Source organism: Dendrobates tinctorius, unplaced genomic scaffold (genome assembly GCF_039654945.1).
Source record: "Dendrobates tinctorius isolate UK_male_01 unplaced genomic scaffold, ASM3965494v1 ptg000063l, whole genome shotgun sequence".
Taxonomy (NCBI): Eukaryota; Metazoa; Chordata; class Amphibia; order Anura; family Dendrobatidae; genus Dendrobates; species Dendrobates tinctorius.
Genome location: NW_027361731.1, coordinates 10,038,641 through 10,062,935, shown reverse-complemented (window position 1 = coordinate 10,062,935; position 24,295 = coordinate 10,038,641). Strand labels below are relative to the sequence as shown.

The following is a 24,295-nucleotide window of genomic DNA, read 5'->3' as shown; positions in this document are numbered from 1 at the left end:
CTGGAGGAAACACATACAGGGACTGAATTCATTCTTTACATACAGATAATTATAGGTCGTGTGTATTTAGTCCTGTCTATTACCTGGTGATGTGAGGAGCTGGGGAACCTCCATCACGATGTCCTTGTACAGATCTCTGTGTCCTTCTAAATACTCCCACTCCTCCATGGAGAAATAGACAGCGACATCATGACATCTTATAGGAACCTGACACATACAATGATACCATCATCCCCCGGTCCCTTCATAGTGTTACTGTATAATGTCCCAGCATTCCCAGCAGTGTCACCTCTCCAGTCAGCAGCTCAATCATCTTGTAGGTGAGTTCTAGGATCTTCTGGTCATCAATGTCCTCATGTATCAGGAGGTGAGGTGGAGGCCCCGTGATTGGGCTCAGGGTTCTTCCCCATCCCTCAGACACAGGGTCCTGACAGCGCTCACTAGAAGTCTTCTTCACTACTGTGTAATCCTGGTTATGGAGAGACACATTAATAAATCTCACTACAGACATTTCCAGAGTCCTCACCTCTCCAGTTCTGTCCATCTGTTATTCCCATAGATAAAAATGATGTAATGTGACGTCATCAGAATCTCTCACCTCTCCAGTAAGCTGGAAGAGGATCTCTAGGGTGAGGTGTAATATCCTCTCCGCCATCTTGTCTCTGTCCATATCTATCTTTGATGGGTAAATCAGGAAAATTCCCTTTTGTAGAAGATCTTCACTGAGAGGATCCGATATTGTAGAGATCTGAATGAGAAGATGAGCCGATGTAACATCATAAAATCCTGTGTAATAATACAATTACTGGAGATAATAAGGGAAATGTCAGGAACACCGTACTTGCTCACTGAGCCTGTGCGCGTGTCCTGAGTAAAACAAAATGTGCTCAGAGATACCTGTGGAGCGGGGCAGCAGCGGTGAAGATGCGTGCTTCAGACTAGCAGGACCTGAAGCACATGACTGCTGGGGGCGTGGCCTAAACTCCAGAGAGCTATGAGCTATAGGAAAACTCAAGAAAGGTAACTACGGGACAAAGTTACCAAGGGGCATAAGCCAGATCAAGCCGGGGTCAAAACACGAGATAGCACGACAGTACCAAAGGATTAGACAGAACGGATAGTCAGGACGTAGCAATAGATCAGAAAACCAGAACAGGCAATAGACGGTACAATAGGGACAAACTGTAATGGAGTAACAATAGCCAAGCCAGGAGGTCAGAACCGGAGAAGACAATAGTACCAAAACAGAGAACAGAGTGAGCGGACAGACCGGGTCATACACAGGAAGCAAACAAGCAATGCATTATACACACACACCAGGGGGTCAGACAAACAGCCAGAATAACAGTATAGCTGACAGGGAATCCTAGGCTGGAGTGAGTATAAATACCCCTTCCATATCCAAAGGGAGGCCAGCAAAATTAACAGTGAGAAGACAGGACATTAACCATGTCCTAACCATGACAGTACCCCCCTCTTAATGGGGGGCCACTGGACCCCCAGGCTTCTTAGGGTATCTGGCATGAAAAGCCTGCACCAGTTGATCAGCGTGCACCGAACTGGCCGAAACCCATGACCTATCCTCAACGGAATACCCTTTCCAATGAATAAGGTACTGAAGTCTCCAGCGCACCCACCGTGAATCAATGCTGCGCCTTACCTCGTACTCCAGTTGACCCTCTACCAATACTGGTGGAGCCACAGATGAGGGATCTTCTCTAACTGTCCCCACAGATTTTAATAGGGACCTGTGGAAGACTTAGATATTTTGAAGGAGGTGGGCAACTGTAATCTGTATGCCACTGGGTTGATCACCTCTACAATCTTGTATGGGCCAATAAATTTGGGGCCCAACTTCATAGAGGGTATCTTAAGTTTGATGTTACGGGTGGACAACCAGACTTTTTCCCCCACTGTTAACGCAGGACCCAACCCCCTCCTCCTGTCCGCAAAATGTTTGTACTTCTTCTGGGCTTTGGAGATGTTCCCCTGCACCTCCATCCAGAGAGTTTTTAACTGTTGTACCATCCCCTCTGCACCAGGGCAATCCGAATCCATACGGGAAAATTCCCGAAAGTGCAGAACAAATCCATAATTAACCTGAAAGGGAGACTTTCCGGTAGACTGATTAATACGACAATTGAATGCAAATTCTGCCATGGGTAATACCTCACACCAGTCTTCCTGTCTGGAGGAGGACAGGCAGCTCAGAATCTACTCCAACGACTGGTTGGTGTGTTCAGTCTGTCCGTTGGATTCCGGATGATAGGCAGAGGAGAATGACAACGTGACTCCCAACTTCATACAAAACACTCTCCAAAACCTGGCCACAAATTGCACACCCCTGTCCGACACCATGTTCACAGGCACTCCATGCAACCCAACAATATGCTGTATAAACAAGTGGGCCAAGGTTTCAGCAGATGGTAAAGCAGGTAATGGCACAAAGTGGGCTTGCTTAGAAAATCTATCAACCACTACCCATACCACTGAGTTGCCCTTGGAAGATGAAAGATTAGTGATAAAGTCCATGGACAGGTGTGTCCATGGTTTATCCGGAATTGGCAAAGGCACCAATTCTCCGGCCGGCCGGACCTACCTGAGAGCTTTTAGAGCGAGGGCACACCCCACAAGTATCTACAAACCTTTTTATATCAGTACCCATAGAGGGCCACCACAAACCCCTAGCTACTGCCCCCCCGGGTAGCTGCAATACCAGGGTGTGCACTTAACACAGAATCATGAAATTCTTGAAGGAGTGTGAGACGGAATTGTTCGGGTGCAAACAATTTACCTGGGGGTTTATTCCTGGGAGATTGTGCTTCCAGAATCTCTCTCTGTAACTCAGAGGAAATTTCGGCTACAACCACTCCCGGTTGAAGAATGGAGGAAGGAGGTTCTGGAGGGGACACAGAATCAAAGGCATCCGCCTTTACATTTTTATACCCTGGTCGGAACGTGATCTTAAAATGAAATCGAGAAAAAAAAAGTGCCCACCGAGCCTGTCTGGGGGTCAATCTCTTAGCAGACTCGATATAGGCCAGGTTTTTATGATCAGTCATGACCGTAATGGGATGAGCGGCCGCCTCCAAAAAATGCATCCATTCTTCGAAGGCCAATTTAACCGCTAACAATTCCCTGTTACCGATATCATAGTTTCTCTCGGCCGAAGAGAACTTCTTAGAGAAAAAGGCACAGTGTTTGAGGTTAGTCAGGGTAGAGGGGGACTGTGACAACCCTGCCCCCACCCCCACCTCCGAAGCGTCGACCAAAAAGATAAAAGGTCTTGACGAATCGGGTTGTACCAACACAGGGGCTGTAGTAAAACACTTCTTTAATGTAACAAAGGAATTTTTTGCGGCCATGGACCAATTTTTTACATCTGCCCCTTTAAGAGTGAGGTCCGTCAAGGGTTTCACCACCTGCGAGAACCCTTTAATGAACTTCCTATAAGAGTTAGCGAAGCCCAGAAATCGCTGCAACCCCTTCAGGTCATGAGGCTGCATCCAATCTGTAATGGCCTGAACCTTCCCTGGACCCATGCGGAATCCCTCCCCAGATACAATTACACCCAGAAAAGATAGTTCTTGCATAAAAAATGAGCACTTCTCCAGCCGAGCATACAAATGGTTCTCCCGGAGTCTCATAAGAACCGTACGTAGACGGTGTAAGTGTGACTGACTGACTTCAGGGTATATCAAGATGTCATCCAGGTAAATGACTACATAACGCCCGATCAAGTCAGAAAAAACAACATTAATGAAGTTCTGAAAAACAGCAGGAGCGTTAGTGAGGCCGAAGGGCATAACCAGGTTTTCAAACAGCCCCTCAGTTGTCAGGAACGCTGTTTTCCATTAGTCTTCCTCCCGGATCCTTATAAGGTTATAAGCCCCTCGTAGATCGAGCTTAGAAAACCATTTGGCCCCCGTGAGTTGGTTGCATGTCCCGTCGCCGTCGGATACAGGGATTGCTGTTCCCGCTTCGGCTGTACCCGCAAGCTGTTCTGGGGCCGCAGTGGCCGCGGGCTGGAGCGGGCCAACAAGTCTCAGACGGTTCTCAGGATACCGTCCCTCTGGAGTCCTCAGTGGGCGTCCTCCCTGGCGCTGGTGAGTCGCTCTAGCTGGCAGTCGCTCCCACGCTCTCCTGTTGTCTCTGTCCCGGTCTGCTGACTCATCGTCTGGGGAATTCCCCACCTCCTTTATACCCGTTACTCCCCCAGCCCATCTGTCTGTCACAACGGTACGCCCTCGAATCCTGTCCCCCAGGAACAGTTTCCCCTGGAACCCAGATGACGGCTCCTCTGGTTCCGGCCCAGACACTCGACGAGAAAATGTTCATACCCTTGATAGGCAGGACCTATGGTCAAGTAGTCCACCGTAAGAAGCTCCAAAGGGGTTGATGTTATAATAGTCTGCACCGGGGCTCGTTGCGCAGGGGGTTTAGCGAGCTCGCACGGGCGGGAGGTCCGACCAGGGCTGTGGAGTCGGTAAGCCAAACCTGCGACTCCGACTCCTCAATTTCCCTTACACCGACTCCCACATATATTGCTTATATTTAAGTGAAAAATTTATTGTAGTACAATGTGAACATCAGACATTTAATCATTTCTATGATCCAATAATCAAGATAGTTAGAGAGAACATAATATCTATTTATTGGAATAAAACTTTAGAACACAAAAACTGTAATAAATTGTAAATATGTAATACACTGTATACATGTACATGTATACGGTACAGACCAAAGTTTGGACACACCTTCTCATTCAAAGAGTTTTCTTTATTTTCATGACTATGAAAATTGTAGATTCATTCTGAAGGCATCAAAACAATGAATTAACAACATGTGGAATTATATAATTAAAGTGTGAAACAACTGAAAATATGTCTTATATTCTAGATTCTTCAAAGTAGCCACCTTTTGCTTTGATTACTGCTTTGCACACTCTTGGCATTCTCTTGATGAGCTTCAAGTGGTAGTCACCAGAAATGGTCTTCCAACAGTCTTGAAGGAGTTCCCAGAGATGCTTAGCACTTGTTGGCCCTTTTGCCTTCACTCTGGGGTCCAGCTCACCCCAAACCATCTCGATTGGGTTCAGGTCTGGTGACTGTGGAGGCCAGGTCATCTGGCGTAGCACCCCATCACTCTCCTTCTTGGTCAAATAGCCCTTACACAGCCTGGAGGTGTGTTTGAAGCCATTGTCCTGTTGAAAAATAAATGAAGGTCCAACTAAACACAAACCGGATGGAATAGCATGCCGCTGCAAGATGCTGTGGTAGCCATGCTGATTCAGTATGCCTTCAATTTTGAATAAATCCCCAACAGTGTCACCAGCAAAGCACCCCCACACCATCACACCTCCTCCTCCATGCTTCACGGTGGGAACCAGGCATGTAGAGTCCATCCGTTCACCTTTTCAGCGTCGCACAAAGACATGGTGGTTGGAACCAAAGATCTCAAATTTGGACTCATCAGACCAAAGCACAGATTTCCACTGGTCTAATGTCCATTCCTTGTGTTCTCTAGCCCAAACAAGTCTCTTCTGCTTGTGTCCTGTCCTTAGCAGTGGTTTCCTAGCAGCTATTTTACCATGAAGGCCTGCTGCACAAAGTCTTCTCTTAACAGTTGTTGTAGAGATGTGTCTGCTGCTAGAACTCTGTGTGGCATTGACCTGGTCTCTATTCTGAGCTGCTGTTAACCTGCGATTTCTGAGGCTGGTGACTAGGATGAACTTATCCTCTGCAGCAGAGGTGACTCTTGGTCTTCCTTTCCTGGGGCAGTCCTCATGTGAGCCAATTTCTTTGTAGCGCTTGATGGTTTTTGCCAATGCACTTGGGGACACTTTCAAAGTTTTCCCAATTTTTCGGACTGACTAACCTTCATTTCTTAAAGTAATGATGGCCACTCGTTTTTCTTTACTCAGAATTTGTATTATGGCAAGAAAAAAAGCAGATAACAGTCTATTCAGTAGGACTCTCACCTGTGTATCCACCAGACTTCTGCACAACACAACTGATGGTCCCAACCTCATTTATAAGGCAAGAAATCCCACTTATTAAACCTGACAGGGCACACCTGTGAAGTGAAAACCATTTCCGGTGACTACCTCTTGAAGCTCATCAAGAGAATGCCAAGAGTGTGCAAAGCAGAAATCAAAGCAAAAGGTGGCTACTTTGAAGACCCTAGAATATAAGACATACAGTATTTTCAGTTGTTTCACACTTTTTTGTTAATTATATAATTCCACATGTGTTAATTCATAGTTTTGATGCCTTCAGAGTGAATCTACAATCTTCATAGTCATGAAAATAAAGAAAACGCTTTGATTGAGAAGGTGTGTCCAAACTTTTGGTCTGTACTGTGTGTGTTTATATATATATATACATATATATATATATATACAGTGCCTACAAGTAGTATTCAACCCCCTGCAGATTTAGCAGGTTTACACATTCGGAATTAACTTGGCATTGTGACATTTGGACTGTAGATCAGCCTGGAAGTGTGAAATGCACTGCAGCAAAAAAGAATGTTATTTCTTTGTTTAATTTTTTTTTAAATTGTGAAAAGTTTATTCAGAGGGTCATTTATTATTCAACCCCTCAAACCACCAGAATTCTGTTTGGTTCCCCTAAAGTATTAGGAAGTATTTCAGGCACAAAGAACAATGAGCTTCACATGTTTGGATTCATTATCTCTTTTTCCAGCCTTTTCTGACTATTTAAGACCCTCCCCAAACTTGTGAACAGCACTCATACATGGTCAACATGGGAAAGACAAAGGAGCATTCCAAGGCCATCAGAGACAAGATCGTGGAGGGTCACAAGGCTGGCATGGGGTACAAAACCCTTTCCAAGAAGTTGGGCCTACCTGTCTCCACTGTTGGGAGCATCATCCGGAAGTGGAAGGCTTATGGAACTACTGTTAGCCTTCCACGGCCTGGACAGCCTTTGAAAGTTTCCTCCCATGCCGAGGCCAGGCTTGTCCGAAGAGTCAAGGCTAACCCAAGGACAACAAGGAAGGAGCTCCGGGAAGATCTCATGGCAGTGGGGACATTGGTTTCAGTCAATACCATAAGTAACGTACTCCACCGCAATGGTCTCCGTTCCAGACGAGCCCGTAAGGTACCTTTGCTTTCAAAGCGTCATGTCAAGGCTCGTCTACAGTTTGCTCATGATCACTTGGAGGACTCTGAGACAGACTGGTTCAAGGTTCTCTGGTCTGATGAGACCAAGATCGAGATCTTTGGTGCCAACCACACACTTGACGTTTGGAGACTGGATGGCACTGCATACGACCCCAAGAATACCATCCCTACAGTCAAGCATGGTGGTGGCAGCATCATGCTGTGGGGCTGTTTCTCAGCCAAGGGGCCTGGACATCTGGTCCGCATCCATGGGAAGATGGATAGCATGGCCTACCTGGAGATTTTGGCCAAGAACCTCCGCTCCTCCATCAAGAATCTTAAGATGGGTCGTCATTTCATCTTCCAATAAGACAACGACCCAAAGCACACAGCCAAGAAAACCAAGGCCTGGTTCGAGAGGGAAAAAATCATGGTGTTGCAGTGGCCTAGTCAGTCTCCTGACCTTAACCCAATTGAAAACTTGTGGAAGGAGCTCAAGATTAAAGTCCACATGAGACACCCAAAGAACCTAGATAACTTGGAGAAGATCTGCATGGAGGAGTGGGCCAAGATATCTCCAGAGACCTGTGCCGGCCTAATCAGGTCTTATAAAAGACGATTATTAGCTGTAATTGCAAACAAGGGTTATTCCACAAAATATTAAACCTAGGGGTTGAATAATAATTAACCCACACTTTTATGTTTAAAATGTATTAAAATTTAACTGAGCCACATAATTTTTTGTTTTTTAAGATTTATGCATCTGTTAATAAATCCTGCTCTTGTTTGAAGTTTGAAGGCTCTAACTTATTTGCATCTTATCAAACCTGCTAAATCTGCAGGGGGTTGAATACTACTTGTAGGCACTGTACATACACACATACACACACACTATGACTTATCTCGGCTAAGATAAAGCCTAGATCCTCAGGCTACATTCACACTATGGGCGTAGCCAGGATCAAACCTGGGGGGGGGGCAGAATTTCATACTGTTCCACAGAATTTCATACTGCACACCTCAGCTGCTGCAGAACCTCATACTTCACACCCCTACACTTGAAAATAAAGCCTGCACCTTAAGAAGATGTGGTGATGAATGCAGTCTATTTATTCCAACTATCAGTTGATGTTGATGTTACTGAAGACGAGCAATGCCTGTCCTGGGCGTCCTTTTGGGCAGCTATGAGGTGTACCTGACTGGTGCTAAAAAAAATGAGTGTTAGAATGTGTGCTATCCGGCTTTCATTCTTTTTGGTACAGATATGATATGGATAGACAGATATGGATAAATGGATATATAGATAGAGCAGATTTCTAATCTGCTTTTGCTATTGAAAACATTATCTATGAGCTCAAAAACCTTTCAGGTGATGCGGTTTTTTAAAAAGCTGATCTGCTTTTGCAACTGAAAAACGTATCCTCAAAAAACGCAGGAAAAACGCTGTATGTGAATGTAGCCTTAGATCAGGAATAGAACAGTCATTTATAGGACGTTTCATAACTTTCCCAAATTCCTATGAAAAAATATTCAGCATATTCTGCATTGAACTACTGTACCCAATTTATTATATATTTTAGGAGTCGGAGTCGGTCCATTTTATACCGACTCCAACTCCGACTCCACCAAAATGAGCACTGACTCCGACTCCACGACTCCGACTCCACAGCCCTGGGTCCGACAAACTTCTTCTACAGCAGTGTGCAAACGTGGCTGGTACACTATCTGCTGTAACTATTGTAACGTCTTTTGAGCACCAAATTGAGCCCCCTTTTCATAGGTTTCTCGGGCCAGTTGGTTGAGATGGGCTCCGGGCACGATCACCTGCCAAATTGTAGCTGACGTGGCTCGTGACATGGCCTTTCGATATAAGAGTCCCTTTTTGAGGACCAGTTTTTCCCACTGGCACAGCATCAGCAACATATCTTGGGTCAAAGTCTGTCTCTGTGAGCCCGAGGACAATTTATCGGTGGCCACCCATCGGCGCAGGAGTCCAATTTCTGTATCTTCTTGTTGCTGCTGGATCTAGTGGTCGCGGGGCTGTCCCAGCATCCCTTCTAGGAGTCCCGGACTAGGCACTTCCTGCGTGCTGACTGCGAGCGCGGCGGTGGTGAGGGCGAACGGCATCTCAACTGCTTCTAATTCGTCGTCTCGTTTTCTCCCTGGGGTGGTGTGTCGGATTCTGGAGAGCGCGTCGGCGTGCACGTTTTCAGCTCCCCGTTTGTAGATGATCTTTTAATTGAATTTGGCCATCCAAGCCACCCACCGCTGCTCGAGGGCCCCCAGTTTGGCGTTCTCCAAATGGGCTAACGGGTTGTTATCGGTCCGCACTACTACTTCGGAGCCCGCCAGATTCTCTGCGAATCGCTCCGTCATTGCCCACACTACCGCGAGGAGCTCGAGCTTAAAGGAGCTGTAACTGTATGGGTTGAGTTCTGAGTCGTGCAGCGACCGGCTACCATAGGCGATCACTTTCTCCCGGCCATCCTGCACCTGTGACAACACAGCTCCTAGTCCCTGGAGGCTCCCGTCGGCATGCAGGATGAACGGTAGCGAAAAATCCGCATATGTCAATACCGGGGCGTCCGAGAGAGCAGCTTTGAGGTCTTGAAACGCATCCTCTTGCGGTTGCTGCCATTGGATCTTCCGTCCATTCGCCCCGGCGGGTTCCCCCTTCAGCAGGTCTTGCAGGGCTCGAAGAAATCCAAAAAAGAACGGAAGAATAAGGCGCATCTCAATAAACGTGAATGCAATAAATTTTAGTTATGCCCATATAAAATGACAAAAAGGAGAAGAAACAAACAGGTGTGACACCAACAAGTATGATACACAGATTCACATCAAATGAGCCATGGAAGGAAAACAGGTGTAAAAAAGCACATAGATTAATACAGATTCCAAATGGAGTCCACAAAAAGCAGTACAAAACAAGCGCAAGTGCGCCATATTGCTCCCACACAACTCCTATAGAAAGGAGAGTGAGTGGACCAAATACCACCTCTCGTGAGGTATATCCCACACAAATATATATCTGGAGACAAATGCCAGAATTGGCTCAAATTCAAAAATATATTCACTCCAGAGGAGGAAGGAGCAATACCTAATTGGAATGAACTGTAAAAAGACAATAAAGTGCTATGTGCATACCTATGTGCAATATGCAAGATATATATTTTCTTCACTGTGATCCTCCAGCGGAGGTGCAAAAAACATAGCAGCCTGAAAACACCTATACAGGGAGTATATAATGCAGATACCAATAACCTCTCCCAAGGTAAATAACCAAAAAAAATATATAAACAAATGTTTGATAAAGATATCCAGGATGAGTGTGCAAAAAAATATATTAGCACATAATGTTTAGTTAGTACATAGATAATTGAACCAATGCCCGCTTACATCATGGCCCATACTAAGATAAACATACCAATGTTAAATAAAGTGCTGTGTGCATACCTGGGAATGACAGTACAAACCCCGACGCGCGTTTCGCATCAGCTTCCTAGGGGGGTTATGTGAAAGCAGGGAAAGAGTGGTAATTAAATGGTCCATATTAGGGCCCTTGTCATAATGCGGTTTAGCGGCGCTTCCGATGCTAGCGCCGAAAACCGGAAGCCAGGGAGTCGGCGTCCTACGTCACGGGGGCCGGCCAGCCAGCGACGCGTCAGCATGACTAAAGGGCCTGGCAGAGAGGAGAGGTTGGGGAATAACAGAGGGACAGTTGGATTACTCTGGCAGCAGAGTTTAAGATAGACTTGAGTGGTGCAAGACTGCTAGAAGGGAGGCCAGAGAGTAGAAAGTTGCAATAGTCGAGGCGGGAGATCATGAGTGCGTGCACAAACATTTTTGAGTTGCAGTGGGCAGGAGGAGGCAAGGGCTTGGATATTTAGCTTGATAAAGAGGGCAGAGTCGAGGATCATTCCGAGGTCACAAGCATACAGGACTATTTGTCCATGGGCACAGTCCCGGCACTACACAGGCACGTGTCCTACAACATTACCCATGCCCTCCACAATGCTGTTATGCTGTTACTTGGAAAGTCCACCTAACCACAAACACGTGGACAAGTGCATGTGGTCAGGGATGGTACATCTCACTGAGGGCACACTGGGTTAACATAGTGGAAGCCGGGACCCAATCCGACCTTGGAATGGTGTACAACTTCCCAACCCCCAGTATTGCGGGCCCTACATCAATCTGGGTTGCCCCCCAGTCTATAGCTCCTGCACCTCCTCTTTAGCCTCCATCTCCAAAAGTAGCACATCAGTCACAAGCTTGAAGCTCTGCAGCACTGCCTCATTAAAGCGGCAACAGGCTGTGCTGAAGCTAATATGCTGAGGTGACAAACCGCACAACGATGAAGAGTTGTGGACAGCTCTGAAGGAGCAGTCAGATCTGTGGCTGACCCTACTGGACCCACAGCCAGCCATGGTTGTGTGTGACAATGGCTGGAACCTGGTGGCTGCTTTGTGGTGAGGGGAGCTAAAACACGTGTCATGCCTGGCTCATGCGCTTAACCTCATTGGTCAATGTTTTCTGAAAAGTGACACGGAACTGCCAGATCTGCTAGGAAAAGTACAATGCTCTGCGTGCCCATTTTAGAAGGTTAGCTACAGCTTCATCTGCCCTTGCCGTGCTTCAGGAGCGCTTGAAGCTTCTGGCTCACAGACTGGTGTGTGATGTCCCCAGGCATTGAAACTCTACACTACCGATGTTGGAAAGGTTTTGTGAGCAGAAGAGGGCAGTTGGTGACAAGTCTAACAGCATCAACAAGGTTGTCGGTGTTTAGTTCTGACTTCAAACATAAGATCTCAGGAGTGGACATGGATGTCTGACATGTGTACCATCCTCCAAAACTTTGAGCAATCCATTAATAGGGTGAGAGTCAATGACACATTAATGTCTCCATCCTGCTTATCTGTGTTCTAATTTGAATATTGATAGTTATTATAGAGTGAAAACATATTTACAGTTTAACAATTTCAAACACAACAGTCCTAAGTAACAATGATAACAATAATCAAATAATTAAACCCCAATAAAACTACCCTGCTCGTGACAGCTTACAATCTACACCAAGTAACAACAATAATAATTTAACCCAAACAAAACAATCCTGCTCGTGACAACTTACAATCTAAAATGAGGTGGGGGATCTTAAAAATACAGGTGTGTATTTACAAGAACGTACTTACAATGATGTTTGTACTATGATCTTACTGAGGTTCGTTGTAAGTGTTGTAGGCCTGAGGACAAGGAGGAGGACAGCATGGTCAGTTGTCCCCGTGGTGACGACACAGAAGTGTTGCCTGTTAGCTGTCTGGGACTCATTGGGCTGACATTGTTGCGCTGCGTTTCCTGCGACCCTCGTAAAATTTTCGGTGACATTCATTACTGGTTGGTGACACTTCTAGACCCACGCTACAAGGAGAACTTTCAATTTCTTCTTCCAGAGGCAGAGAGGTGTACAAAACTGTTGCTGTACCAGAGGGCCCTTGTAGCGTAATTACTGAAAAAATTCCCATGTGAAAATGCTGGCAGCAGACGTCAGAGTTTGTTGCACAACCAAGGAGTCCAAGCGAGAGAGACAGAAGTACAATCCAGCTCAGGCAGGGGAACAATGGCAAAGTTCTGGGACAGTTTTCTCAGACCCTCCCATCGTGCCGGCACAGAAGTAAGGGGTGCTGGCACAAAAAGTGCAAAGTTTGGGAAGATGCTGAGGGAGTACCTTGCAGATCGTACAAATGTTCTCCGGGATTCCTCTGTGCCTTTTAGTTATTGGGTATCCAAGCTGGAAACGTGGCAAAAACTAGATCTGTACGGGTTTATAGTGACCCTGGTGGAATTATAACAGATAAGCGCATCCACCTGTCAACTGACAATGCTGACAGGCTGACTCTTAAAAAAATGAACAAGGGCTGGATTGGGCAAGACTTGTGTACACCACCGAATGAAAATAGCGCAACATAACCTCAAATACATTGTCTTTTTTGTGGAGGTGTATTCTCATGCACCTCTTCACAACCACACATGGGTATCCGCTTCATGGTTTGGTCTGTTTGGTGTTATCCTCCTCCTTATCCTCATCATCCACAACCAGTAGAACACCAGGGTGAACGTATTCTGTGATGCAAAAGTCACTCAATTTTTGTACAAGGGTGTTTTTATGATGCCTGTTACTAATTTTAAACCAAAACAAATGTTACTCCCCCAAGGGGAACTGTCATAAAAATGAGATGTATGTATATTCTTCCCATTTATTCTTATATTTTCCAGTTTTTCGATCTCTGGACCATCCTCTTAGGACCTAGTGTATACCTCTACAATAGAAAAATATTGAAATACTATTATATTTTATATCCCTGTCTCTGAGCTGTTGCTAGGGACAAACATATCCCGTTGGACACATTCTGGCGTCATATCTATGAACCTGTGTTCGCCCCTCCCTTTTGTTATTTTCTTTCATAGGTGGATTCACATTTTTCAATATGATTTATTATTATGTCTCCTCATTCTCCGTCACTAAATCACCAGGGTTAACGTGTTCTGTGGTACTACAGGCAGTCCAATTTTTGGCAAGGGTGTCTATGATGCCCATAGTATATTTTTTAAAAATATACCCCCCATGGGGAAATGTTTTTCAACCCAGACACTGCGTGTATATAATAAGAGTGACAGACTGGCCCAAAAAGGGAATTTAGGCCTAAAATGCCTCAATTTTTGGCAAACGGATGTATGAGGCGTGTCGGAGATCGTCCACGTTTTACAGTGGGGTCTATTTTTTAAAAAGTGCAACATAGTGCTGAATATAAGTACAGTTTTACCCAGGACAAAAAGAAAACTGCCGTAAACTGACGAAAACCTGAGCACGCAGAGATATGAGCTGGCACGAACATACCATACCAAAAAATGTGTGGCCTGTATTCCAATTACAACTGGGACTAGCTATATACGGCTAATATATCCCACATGCAGCAGCAGCACCAGAACACAGGAAGGGAATGGACCCTGTTGATGTATACAATGATATGTATATACACACATACAGTGCCTGCAGGCCTTGCACTGATGTGTATAGAGCGACGTACACTTCCCTGCCTGCCTAACACTGGAGCCTATATACTCTGCAATTAGTCTTTTGAAGGACTGTTGGCTTAGCTGGATGTATATAGGATGGTAGACCCCACACTGAGTAAGGAATCCCCAATTCTGACCCTATCAAGGCAGCCGCTCTCCCTACACTATCTCAATCTGGAGCTGAATGCGGCGAGCAGGGTGGCGTCCGGTTTCTTATACCCCTGATGATGCTGTGCGGCAGTGTTCCCCAACTCCAGTCCTCAAGAGCCACCAACAGGTCATGTTTTCATGATTTCCCTTAAAATTGCACAGGTGAGATCTGCTCACCTGCACAGGCAATGATTCCATCACGTGGGTGATACTAAGGAGATCCTTAAAACCTGACCTGTTGGTGGCTCTTGAGGACTCGAGTTGGGGAACACTGCTGAGCGGCCAGCCAATCACTGCACGACCACAACTAAGATGGCTGCAGCGTTACATAGCCTGGCAGACAATCCCTACAGCGTGATTCGGTCTGTAAAGTCCGCCAAAAATGCTGGGTGGAGACCTGAGTTCCCGCTGAGTAATCCGGGAAATGCTCGGCGCTCGCCTAGTACAGCGCGTGCCGAGTACAGCGAGTACGGAGTAGTGGTGAGCACATTCGCTCATCACTAGTGTGCATGTTTATCTCCAAAGCACTTGTTATCTGAGGGCCTAATCTCTTAATTCAGCCTCACTGGTGATCTGACATATCTGACTTTGGGTCAGAACACAAACAGCTACAACACAAGGAAATTGTTCTCCTGTGTGCCCATGTAGCATAGAATGAGGTCTCCCACGCAGTATGGTGGCCTCCACAGACTCCACACAGTACGACGGGCCCCACAGCAACTCACACAGTATTATGTCCACCACAACCTGCTACACAAAATAAGGACCCCCACTCAGTAAGGAGACATTTATAGTCCACCACAGCCATCCATATTTAGGATAATGACCCATACCAGCACAAACAACTCTTCTCTTAATATGTTGCCCTCAATTCCTCATATTTAAAAATAAAAACACACTACTCAACCCTGTTCCCTGCTCCAGTCTGTGCACTGTGAGTACTAATGCTCCATACTACAGGTGCGATGTAGTGAGGTCATTGTACCTACAGTGCACGGAGTCTCAGACTCACAGTCGAAGGCTGAATGGTGGATCGGGACCTTTTGACTGTTATCAGCGTCATGAGAGTATGGATATCCCTGAAATTGTGATGATGGGAAGAAGAGGATGACCGATACCAAAACCCACCGAGCCCTCTCAATTCATAGGCATAATAGTGACCGAGTGGGCTACCGTTATGGATGCTACACTCCTGCCTATCTAACTATTGTATGGAACATATCTCAAAGATCCTGAGTTCATTAGTAACTGCACCAAGAGTGAGGCTGAATATTTATTGGTTAGTTTTCGGTGGTCAGAGGTAGTCAGTGAGGTGGATGGAAACATTACACTCTGAGTGGTGGGATGGTTGTACTGTGGGAACATTATACTGTGTGGAGGGAATGGCGGTGTTAGGCGCCGAGGTTCTCCCACTTCACAGGGGGAATCTCAAGCCATGTCCTCTGCAGTCTCCCATTCTTCTGCGGCTGCAGAGGATCCTGCTTAGCAGAGATGTCGGTCCCGGCATCTTGCCCGGGCTAATGCTATGCGTCTGGATGCTACCGCCGCTCCAGGCTTAGCTATAGCCTCAGACATTGGTCAGCAGCGAGCAGACACTCCTGGGACTAAGTCCTGCTTTTCTCCTACTGAGCATGCCCGTGGGACGACCTCTCAATGTAGTTCGGAAGTCACATGCTCAGGTCCTATTGCAGCACGGATTGGGCCATCAGGAAGGTCAGGGAAAGCTGCGTCTATAAAAGGATCGCACGGTCGTGTGCTAATATAAACTGCATTATCAGACTATGTGGAGTGAGTGTTGTATGCAAGTATGTATGTCTCAGGTGAATGACTCACTACGAAACCCCTACCCTTGGTACGCATGTGTTGTGTAGCCTAGCCTGTTAAGCGCCAAGGCTGAGGTGCAGGTAGGAAGCAGAGTCAGAGACTGGCATCAGCACCAACTGGTGGCTTTGTCTGTACGCCACGGTGCTCGTGCTCGGCACTCCACGTTAGCCAGCATCTATTAATGGCGTCTGCAGGTGCGACGCCGCACGCTCAGTAGGTCTAGAGGGACTCAGACCCCGTGTCCTTGGAGCTAAATTCTGTGACCGTTTACTGAGCGTTCCCTTTGCCGAGCTCTGTGAGCATAAACAGGCCCCGGCATTTATGTTCTGTGGTAGTGCGGCTCTGTGAGGTAGCAGAGTTCGCCCTGTACACACCGGGTGACGCTAACCCGCGTGTTCTTCCTTTATACCGCCATATAGCTTCCGCCATTACCGGGCAGCAGTTTACCATCTCTGCATGGTGGACCCTGGGCAGCGAACGCACCTTATTACCATCTTTTTATTATGGGAACATTACACTGTGTGGGGGGATGGTGGTACTGTGGGAACATTATACTGTGTGTGGGGGGATGGTGGTACTGTGGGAACATTATACTGTGTGTGTGGTGGGATGGTGGTACTGTGGGAACAACTGTGTGTGGTGGGATGGTGGTACTGTGGGAACATTATACTGTGTGTGGGGGGATGGTGGTACTGTGGGAACATTATACTGTGTGTGGGGGGATGGTGGTACTGTGGGAACATTATACTGTGTGTGGTGAGATGGTGATACTGTTGGAACATTATACTGTGTGTGGTGGGATGGTGGTACTGTGGGAACATTATACTGTGTGTGGTGGGATGGTGATACTGTGGGAACATTACACTGTGTGTGGTGGGATGGTGGTACTGTGGGACCATTATACTGTGTGTGGTGAGATGGTGATACTATGGGAACATTACCCTGTGTGTAGTGGGATGGTGGTACTGTGGGAACATTATAAAGTGTGTGGTGGGATGGTGGTACTGTGGGAACATTATACTGTGTGTGGGGGGATGGTGGTACTGTGGGAACATTATACTGTGTGTGGTGGGATAGTGGTACTGTGGGAACATTATACTGTGTGTGGTGGGATGGTGGTACTGTGGGAACATTACACTGTGTGGGGTAAGAAAGGTGCCCTGTTCTATGATCCGTCTCCTCCTGTCTCCCATAGTTGGGTCCTATGTGTCTATTAGGCTAAGTGCACACGTACCGGAACTCTCGCGGAAATTACCGCGAGAATTCCGGAATTCCAGTCCGCGGGAAAATCGCATTTTAAATTCCCGCGATTTTCCCGCGGAAAAACTAGCATTTTGCAAGCGTAATTAGCTTGCAGAATGCTAGCGTTCTCCAAGCGATCTGTAGCATCGCTTGGAGAACTGATTGACAGGTTGGTCACACTCGTCAAACATAGTGTTTGACGAGTGTGACCAACTTTTTACTACTGAGGCCGCCTATGCAGCATCAGTAGTAAAAGATAGAATGTAAAAAAAAAATAAAAAATGGTGTTATTCTTACCCTCCGACGTCCCGCGCATCCGTTCCCAGTAATCCTTTGCGAAAATGCCCACGATGACGTCGCGTGAATGGCCGCGAGACTTTGCGATCCCGCGAGAACGGACGTCATCGCGAGCATTTTCGCAAAGGACTACTGGGACCGGAGCGTGGAGAGAGGCGGGAAGGCTGCGCGGGACGTCGGAGGGAGAGAATAACAATATTTTTTATTTTAAATTCTATTTTTTACAGGGATATGGTACCCAGAGCCCGGAGGACAGTCTCCTCTCCTCCGGACCGTGGGTACCATCCGCAATTGTTCTGCTTACTTTCCGCATGGTGTGCACAGCCACATGCGGGAAGCGGAACAATGCATTCCTATGGGTGCGGGATCGCCGCGATTCCGCAAATTAATGAGCATGCTGCGGTTTTTACCGCGAAGCGATTCCGCCGCGGTAAAAACCGCAGCATTAGCACAGCATTGCGGAATCCCATAGGAATGCATGGGATGCTTATTTTTCACAGTTAAAACCGCCACGGAAACGCGAAAAAAATGCAACGTGTGAACTCAGCCTAACAGGAAACAGAATGATTTGTATAAAGTGGCAACAAAGACCCCGAGAGTCTCCTCAGTGCTGAAGGGGTTAATGTCCCCCGCGCTCAGTAAGGCTGAGTCTCCACTCACCGCCACTCGCAGAGATCCACGCCACAGTCGCGTCCAGAGTAGAGTTGAATTCTTGAGGGGGAGGAGCGATTCTGTGAAATGTGACGTCACCGGAAGGGGCGGGGCCTCATCAGGGCGCGCAGCCGCATTGTGCCGGGACAGCAGTGAGGGGGGGGCAGTGGCTCCTGTGTGGAGAGATCCCTGCGCTGAGCTGTGTGGGACTCTGCTGAGGAGCTGTGCTCAGCGGCTACTGTGAGGACTGACCCTGAGCTCTAATGGGCTGAGGCGGGGACACCACGTGCAAGAATGTAGTAGAGCCATCCAGGGGCGTGTGAGGAGGCATGGGGTATGCAGGGGGGCATCCAGGGGGCGTGTGAGGAGGCATGGGGTATGTAGGGGGGCATCAGGGGGCGTGTGAGGAGGAATGGGGTATGCAGAGGGGCATCCAGGGGGCTGTGTGAGGAGGAATGGGGTATGCAGGGGGGCATCCAGGGGGCGTGTGAGGAGGCTTGGGGTATGCAGAGGGGCGTCCAGGGGGCCGTGTGAGGAGGTATGGGGTATGCAGAGGGGCATCCAGGGGGCGTGTGAGGAGGCATGGGGTATGCAGGGGGGCATCAGGGGGCGTGTGAGGAGGAATGGGGTATGCAGAGGGGCGTCCAGGGGGCGTGTGAGGAGGCATGGGGTATGCAGGGGGGCATCCAGGGGGCATGTGAGGAGGCATGGGGTATGCAGGGGGGCATCCAGGGGGCGTGTGAGGAGGCTTGGGGTATGCAGAGGGGCGTCCAGGGGGCCGTGTGAGGAGGTATGGGGTATGCAGAGGGGCATCCAGGGGGCGTGTGAGGAGGCATGGGGTATGCAGGGGGGCATCCAGGGGGCGTGTGAGGAGGCATGGGGTATGCAGAGGGGCGTCCAGGGGGCGTGTGAGGAGGAATGGGGTATGTAGGGGGGCATCCAGGGGGCGTGTGAGGAGGAATGGGGTATGCAGAGGGGCATCCAGGGGGCTGTGTGAGGAGGCATGGGGTATGCAGAGGGGCATCCAGGGGGCGTGTGAGGAGGCATGGGGTATGCAGAGGGGCGTCCAGGGGGCCGTGTGAGGAGGTATGGGGTATGCAGAGGGGCATCCAGGGGGCGTGTGAGGAGGCTTGGGGTATGCAGAGGGGCGTCCAGGGGGCCGTGTGAGGAGGTATGGGGTATGCAGAGGGGCATCCAGGGGGCGTGTGAGGAGGCATGGGGTATGCAGGGGGGCATCCAGGGGGCGTGTGAGGAGGCATGGGGTATGCAGAGGGGCGTCCAGGGGGCCGTGTGAGGAGGCATGGGGTATGCAGGGGGGTTATCCAGGGGGCCGTGTGAGGAGGCATGGGGTATGCAGGGGGGCATCCAGGCAAGGGGTATGCAGGGGGGCATCCCGGGGTCCGTGTGAGGAGGCATGGGGTATGCAGGGGGGCATCCAGGGGGCGTGTGAGGAGGTATGGGGTATGCAGAGGGGCATCCAGGGGGCGTGTGAGGAGGCATGGCGTATGCAGGGGGGCATCCAGGGGGCGTGTGAGGAGGCATGGGGTATGCAGAGGGGCATCCAGGGGGCGTGTGAGGAGGCTTGGGGTATGCAGAGGGGCGTCCAGGGGGCCGTGTGAGGAGGTATGGGGTATGCAGAGGGGCATCCAGGGGGCGTGTGAGGAGGCATGGGGTATGCAGGGGGGCATCAGGGGGCGTGTGAGGAGGAATGGGGTATGCAGAGGGGCGTCCAGGGGGCGTGTGAGGAGGCATGGGGTATGCAGGGGGGCATCCAGGGGGCATGTGAGGAGGCATGGGGTATGCAGGGGGGCATCCAGGGGGCGTGTGAGGAGGCTTGGGGTATGCAGAGGGGCGTCCAGGGGGCCGTGTGAGGAGGTATGGGGTATGCAGAGGGGCATCCAGGGGGCGTGTGAGGAGGCATGGGGTATGCAGGGGGGCATCCAGGGGGCGTGTGAGGAGGCATGGGGTATGCAGAGGGGCGTCCAGGGGGCCGTGTGAGGAGGCATGGGGTATGCAGGGGGGTTATCCAGGGGGCCGTGTGAGGAGGCATGGGGTATGCAGGGGGGCATCCAGGCAAGGGGTATGCAGGGGGGCATCCCGGGGTCCGTGTGAGGAGGCATGGGGTATGCAGGGGGGCATCCAGGGGGCGTGTGAGGAGGTATGGGGTATGCAGAGGGGCATCCAGGGGGCGTGTGAGGAGGCATGGCGTATGCAGGGGGGCATCCAGGGGGCTGTGTGAGGAGGTATGGGGTATGCAGGGGGGCATCCAGGGGGCGTGTGAGGAGGCATGGGGTATGCAGAGGGGCATCCAGGGGGCGTGTCAGGAGGCATGGGGTATGCAGGGGGGCATCCAGGGGGCGTGTGAGGAGGCATGGGGTATGCAGGGGGGCATCCAGGGGGCCGTGTGAGGAGGCATGGGGTATGCAGAGGGGCATCCAGGGGGCGTGTGAGGAGGCATGGGGTATGCAGGGGGGTTATCCAGGGGGCCGTGTGAGGAGGCAGGGGGGCATCCAGGGGGCGTGTGAGGAGGCATGGGGTATACAGAGGGGCATCCAGGGGGCCGTGTGAGGAGGCATGGGGTATGCAGGGGGGCATCCAGGGGGTCGTGTGAGGAGGCATGGGGTATGCAGAGGGGCATCCAGGGGGTCGTGTGAGGAGGCATGGGGTATGCAGAGGGGCATCCAGGGGGCGTGTGAGGAGGCATGGGGTATGCAGAGGGGCATCCAGGGGGCGTGTGAGGAGGCATGGGGGTATGCAGGGGGGCATCCAGGGGGCCGTGTGAGGAAGCATGGGGTATGCAGAGGGGCATCCAGGGGGCGTGTGAGGGGGTATGCAGATGGGCATCCAGGGGGCGTGTGAGGAGGCATGGGGTATACAGAAGGGGCATCCAGGGGGCCGTGTGAGGAGGCATGGGGTATGCAGAGGGGCATCCAGGGGGCGTGTCAGGAGGCATGGGGTATGCAGGGGGGCATCCAGGGGGCGTGTGAGGAGGCATGGGGTATGCAGGGGGGCATCCAGGGGGCCGTGTGAGGAGGCATGGGGTATGCAGAGGGGCATCCAGGGGGCGTGTGAGGAGGCATGGGGTATGCAGGGGGGTTATCCAGGGGGCCGTGTGAGGAGGCAGGGGGGCATCCAGGGGGCGTGTGAGGAGGCATGGGGTATACAGAGGGGCATCCAGGGGGCCGTGTGAGGAGGCATGGGGTATGCAGGGGGGCATCCAGGGGGTCGTGTGAGGAGGCATGGGGTATGCAGAGGGGCATCCAGGGGGTCGTGTGAGGAGGCATGGGGTATGCAGAGGGGCATCCAGGGGGCGTGTGAGGAGGCATGGGGTATGCAGAGGGGCATCCAGGGGGCGTGTGAGGAGGCATGGGGGTATGCAGGGGGGCATCCAGGGGGCCGTGTGAGGAAGCATGGGGTATGCAGAGGGGCATCCAGGGGGCGTGTGAGGGGGTATGCAGATGGGCATCCAGGGGGCGTGTGAGGAGGCATGGGGTATACAGAAGGGGCATCCAGGGGGCCGTGTGAGGAGGCATGGGGTATGCAGGGGGCCGTGTGAGGAGGCATGGGGTATGCAGGGGGCCGTGTGAGGAGGCATGGGGTATGCAGAGGGGCATCCAGGGGGCGTGTGAGGAGGCATGGGGTATGCAGAGGGGCATCCAGGGGGCGTGTGAGGAGGAATGGCGTATGCAGGGGGGCATCCAGGGGCCGTGTGAGGAAGCATGGGGTATGCAGAGAGGCATCCAGGGGGCGTGTGACGAGGCATGGGGTATGCAGAGGGGCATCCAGGGGGCCGTATGAGGAGGCATGTTGTATGCAGAGGGGCATCCAGGGGGCGTGTGACGAGGCATGGGGTATGCAGGGGGGCATCCAGGGGGCCGTGTGAGGAGGAATGGGGTATGCAGGGGGGCATCCAGGGGGCCGTGTGAGGAGGAATGGGGTATGCAGGGGGGCATCCAGGGGGCCGTGTGAGGAGGAATGGGGTATGCAGGGGGGCATCCAGGGGGCCGTGTGAGGAGGAATGGGGTATGCAGGGGGGCATCCAGGGGGCCGTGTGAGGAGGAATGGGGTATGCAGGGGGGCATCCAGGGGGCCGTGTGAGGAGGAATGGCGTATGCAGGGGGGCATCCAGGGGACCGTGTGAGGAGGCATGGGGTATGCAGAGGGGCATCCAGGGGCCGTGTGAGGAGGAATGGCGTATGCAGGGGGGCATCCAGGGGGCCGTGTGAGGAAGCATGGGGTATGCAGAGAGGCATCCAGGGGCCGTGTGAGGAGGAATGGCGTATGCAGGGGGGCATCCAGGGGCCGTGTGAGGAGGTATGGGGTATGCAGAGGGGCATCCAGGGGCCGTGTGAGGAGGCATGGGGTATGCAGAGGGGCATCCAGGGGGCTGTGTGAGGCAGCATGGGGTATGCAGAGCGGCATCCAGGGGGCCGTGTGAGGAGGCATGGGTTATACAGAGGGGCATCCAGGGGGCCGTGTGAGGAGGCATGGGGTATGCAGAGGGACGTCCAGGAGGCGTGTGAGGAGGCATGGGGTATGCAGAGGGGCATCCAGGAGGCTGTGTGATGAGGCATGGGGTATGCAGAGGGGCATCCTGGAGGCTGTGTAAGGAGGCTGTGTGAGGAGGCATGGGGTATGCAGAGGGGCATCCAGGGGGCGTGTGAGGAGGAATGGCGTATGCAGGGGGGCATCCAGGGGGCCGTGTGAGGAAGCATGGGGTACGCAGAGAGGCATCCAGGGGGCGTGTGACGAGGCATGGGGTATGCAGAGGGGCATCCAGGGGGCCGTATGAGGAGGCATGTTGTATGCAGAGGGGCATCCAGGGGGCGTGTGACGAGGCATGGGGTATGCAGGGGGGCATCCAGGGGGCCGTGTGAGGAGGAATGGGGTATGCAGGGGGGCATCCAGGGGGCCGTGTGAGGAGGAATGGGGTATGCAGGGGGGCATCCAGGGGGCCGTGTGAGGAGGAATGGCGTATGCAGGGGGGCATCCAGGGGACCGTGTGAGGAGGCATGGGGTATGCAGAGGGGCATCCAGGGGCCGTGTGAGGAGGAATGGCGTATGCAGGGGGGCATCCAGGGGGCCGTGTGAGGAAGCATGGGGTATGCAGATAGGCATCCAGGGGCCGTGTGAGGAGGAATGGCGTATGCAGGGGGGCATCCAGGGGCCGTGTGAGGAGGTATGGGGTATGCAGAGGGGCATCCAGGGGCCGTGTGAGGAGGCATGGGGTATGCAGAGGGGCATCCAGGGGGCTGTGTGAGGCAGGATGGGGTATGCAGAGCGGCATCCAGGGGGCCGTGTGAGGAGGCATGGGTTATGCAGAGGGGCATCCAGGGGGCCGTGTGAGGAGGCATGGGGTATGCAGAGGGACGTCCAGGAGGCGTGTGAGTAGGCATGGGGTATGCAGAGGGGCATCCAGGAGGCTGTGTGAGGAGGCATGGGGTATGCAGAGGGGCATCCAGGGGCCGTGTGAGGAGGCATGGGGTATGCAGAGGGACATCCAGGAGGCTGTGTGAGGAGGCATGGGGTATGCAGAGGGGCATCCAGGAGGCTGTGTGAGGAGGCATGGGGTATGCAGAGGGGCATCCTGGAGGCTGTGTGAGGAGGCATGGGGTATGCAGAGGGGCATCCAGGGGCTGTGTGAGGAGGCATGGGGTATGCAGAGGGGCATCCAGGGGCCATGTGAGGAGGCATGGGATATGCAGAGGGGGAACATGGGGTATATAGAGGGGCATCCAGTTGGCTGGTGTGAGGTGGTATGTCGATAATCTGCAATTGCAAGGATGCCATTATAAGGATAATTATTGAAATATGCCAGACATGAGCCAGAAGGTACGCCAAAACTGTTTAAAATGCCACTTTTCTTTCTGTCAGCTCCACACTTACCATGCTGAAATATGCTCTAATGCTTTTGCCTCCATTACTCCT

General features: G+C 51.2%; 1 protein-coding gene across 4 annotated transcripts in view; it reads right to left on the bottom strand.

The window, feature by feature from the left end:
* The window catches only part of LOC141094207 (uncharacterized), a 258,337-nt gene that overhangs the window by 13,992 nt on the left and 220,050 nt on the right, over positions 1-24,295 (bottom strand). The window contains exons 2-4 of one of the 4 annotated variants that reach the window (XM_073579995.1): positions 599-748; positions 290-469; positions 84-207 (exon numbers count right to left, since the gene is read on the bottom strand). The exons of the other annotated variants lie outside the window; for them this stretch is intronic. Of the exons in view, the coding sequence (XP_073436096.1) occupies positions 84-207; positions 290-469; positions 599-748 (454 nt within the window). The remainder of the gene's footprint in view (positions 1-83; positions 208-289; positions 470-598; positions 749-24,295) is intronic. 4 annotated transcript variants of the gene reach the window in all.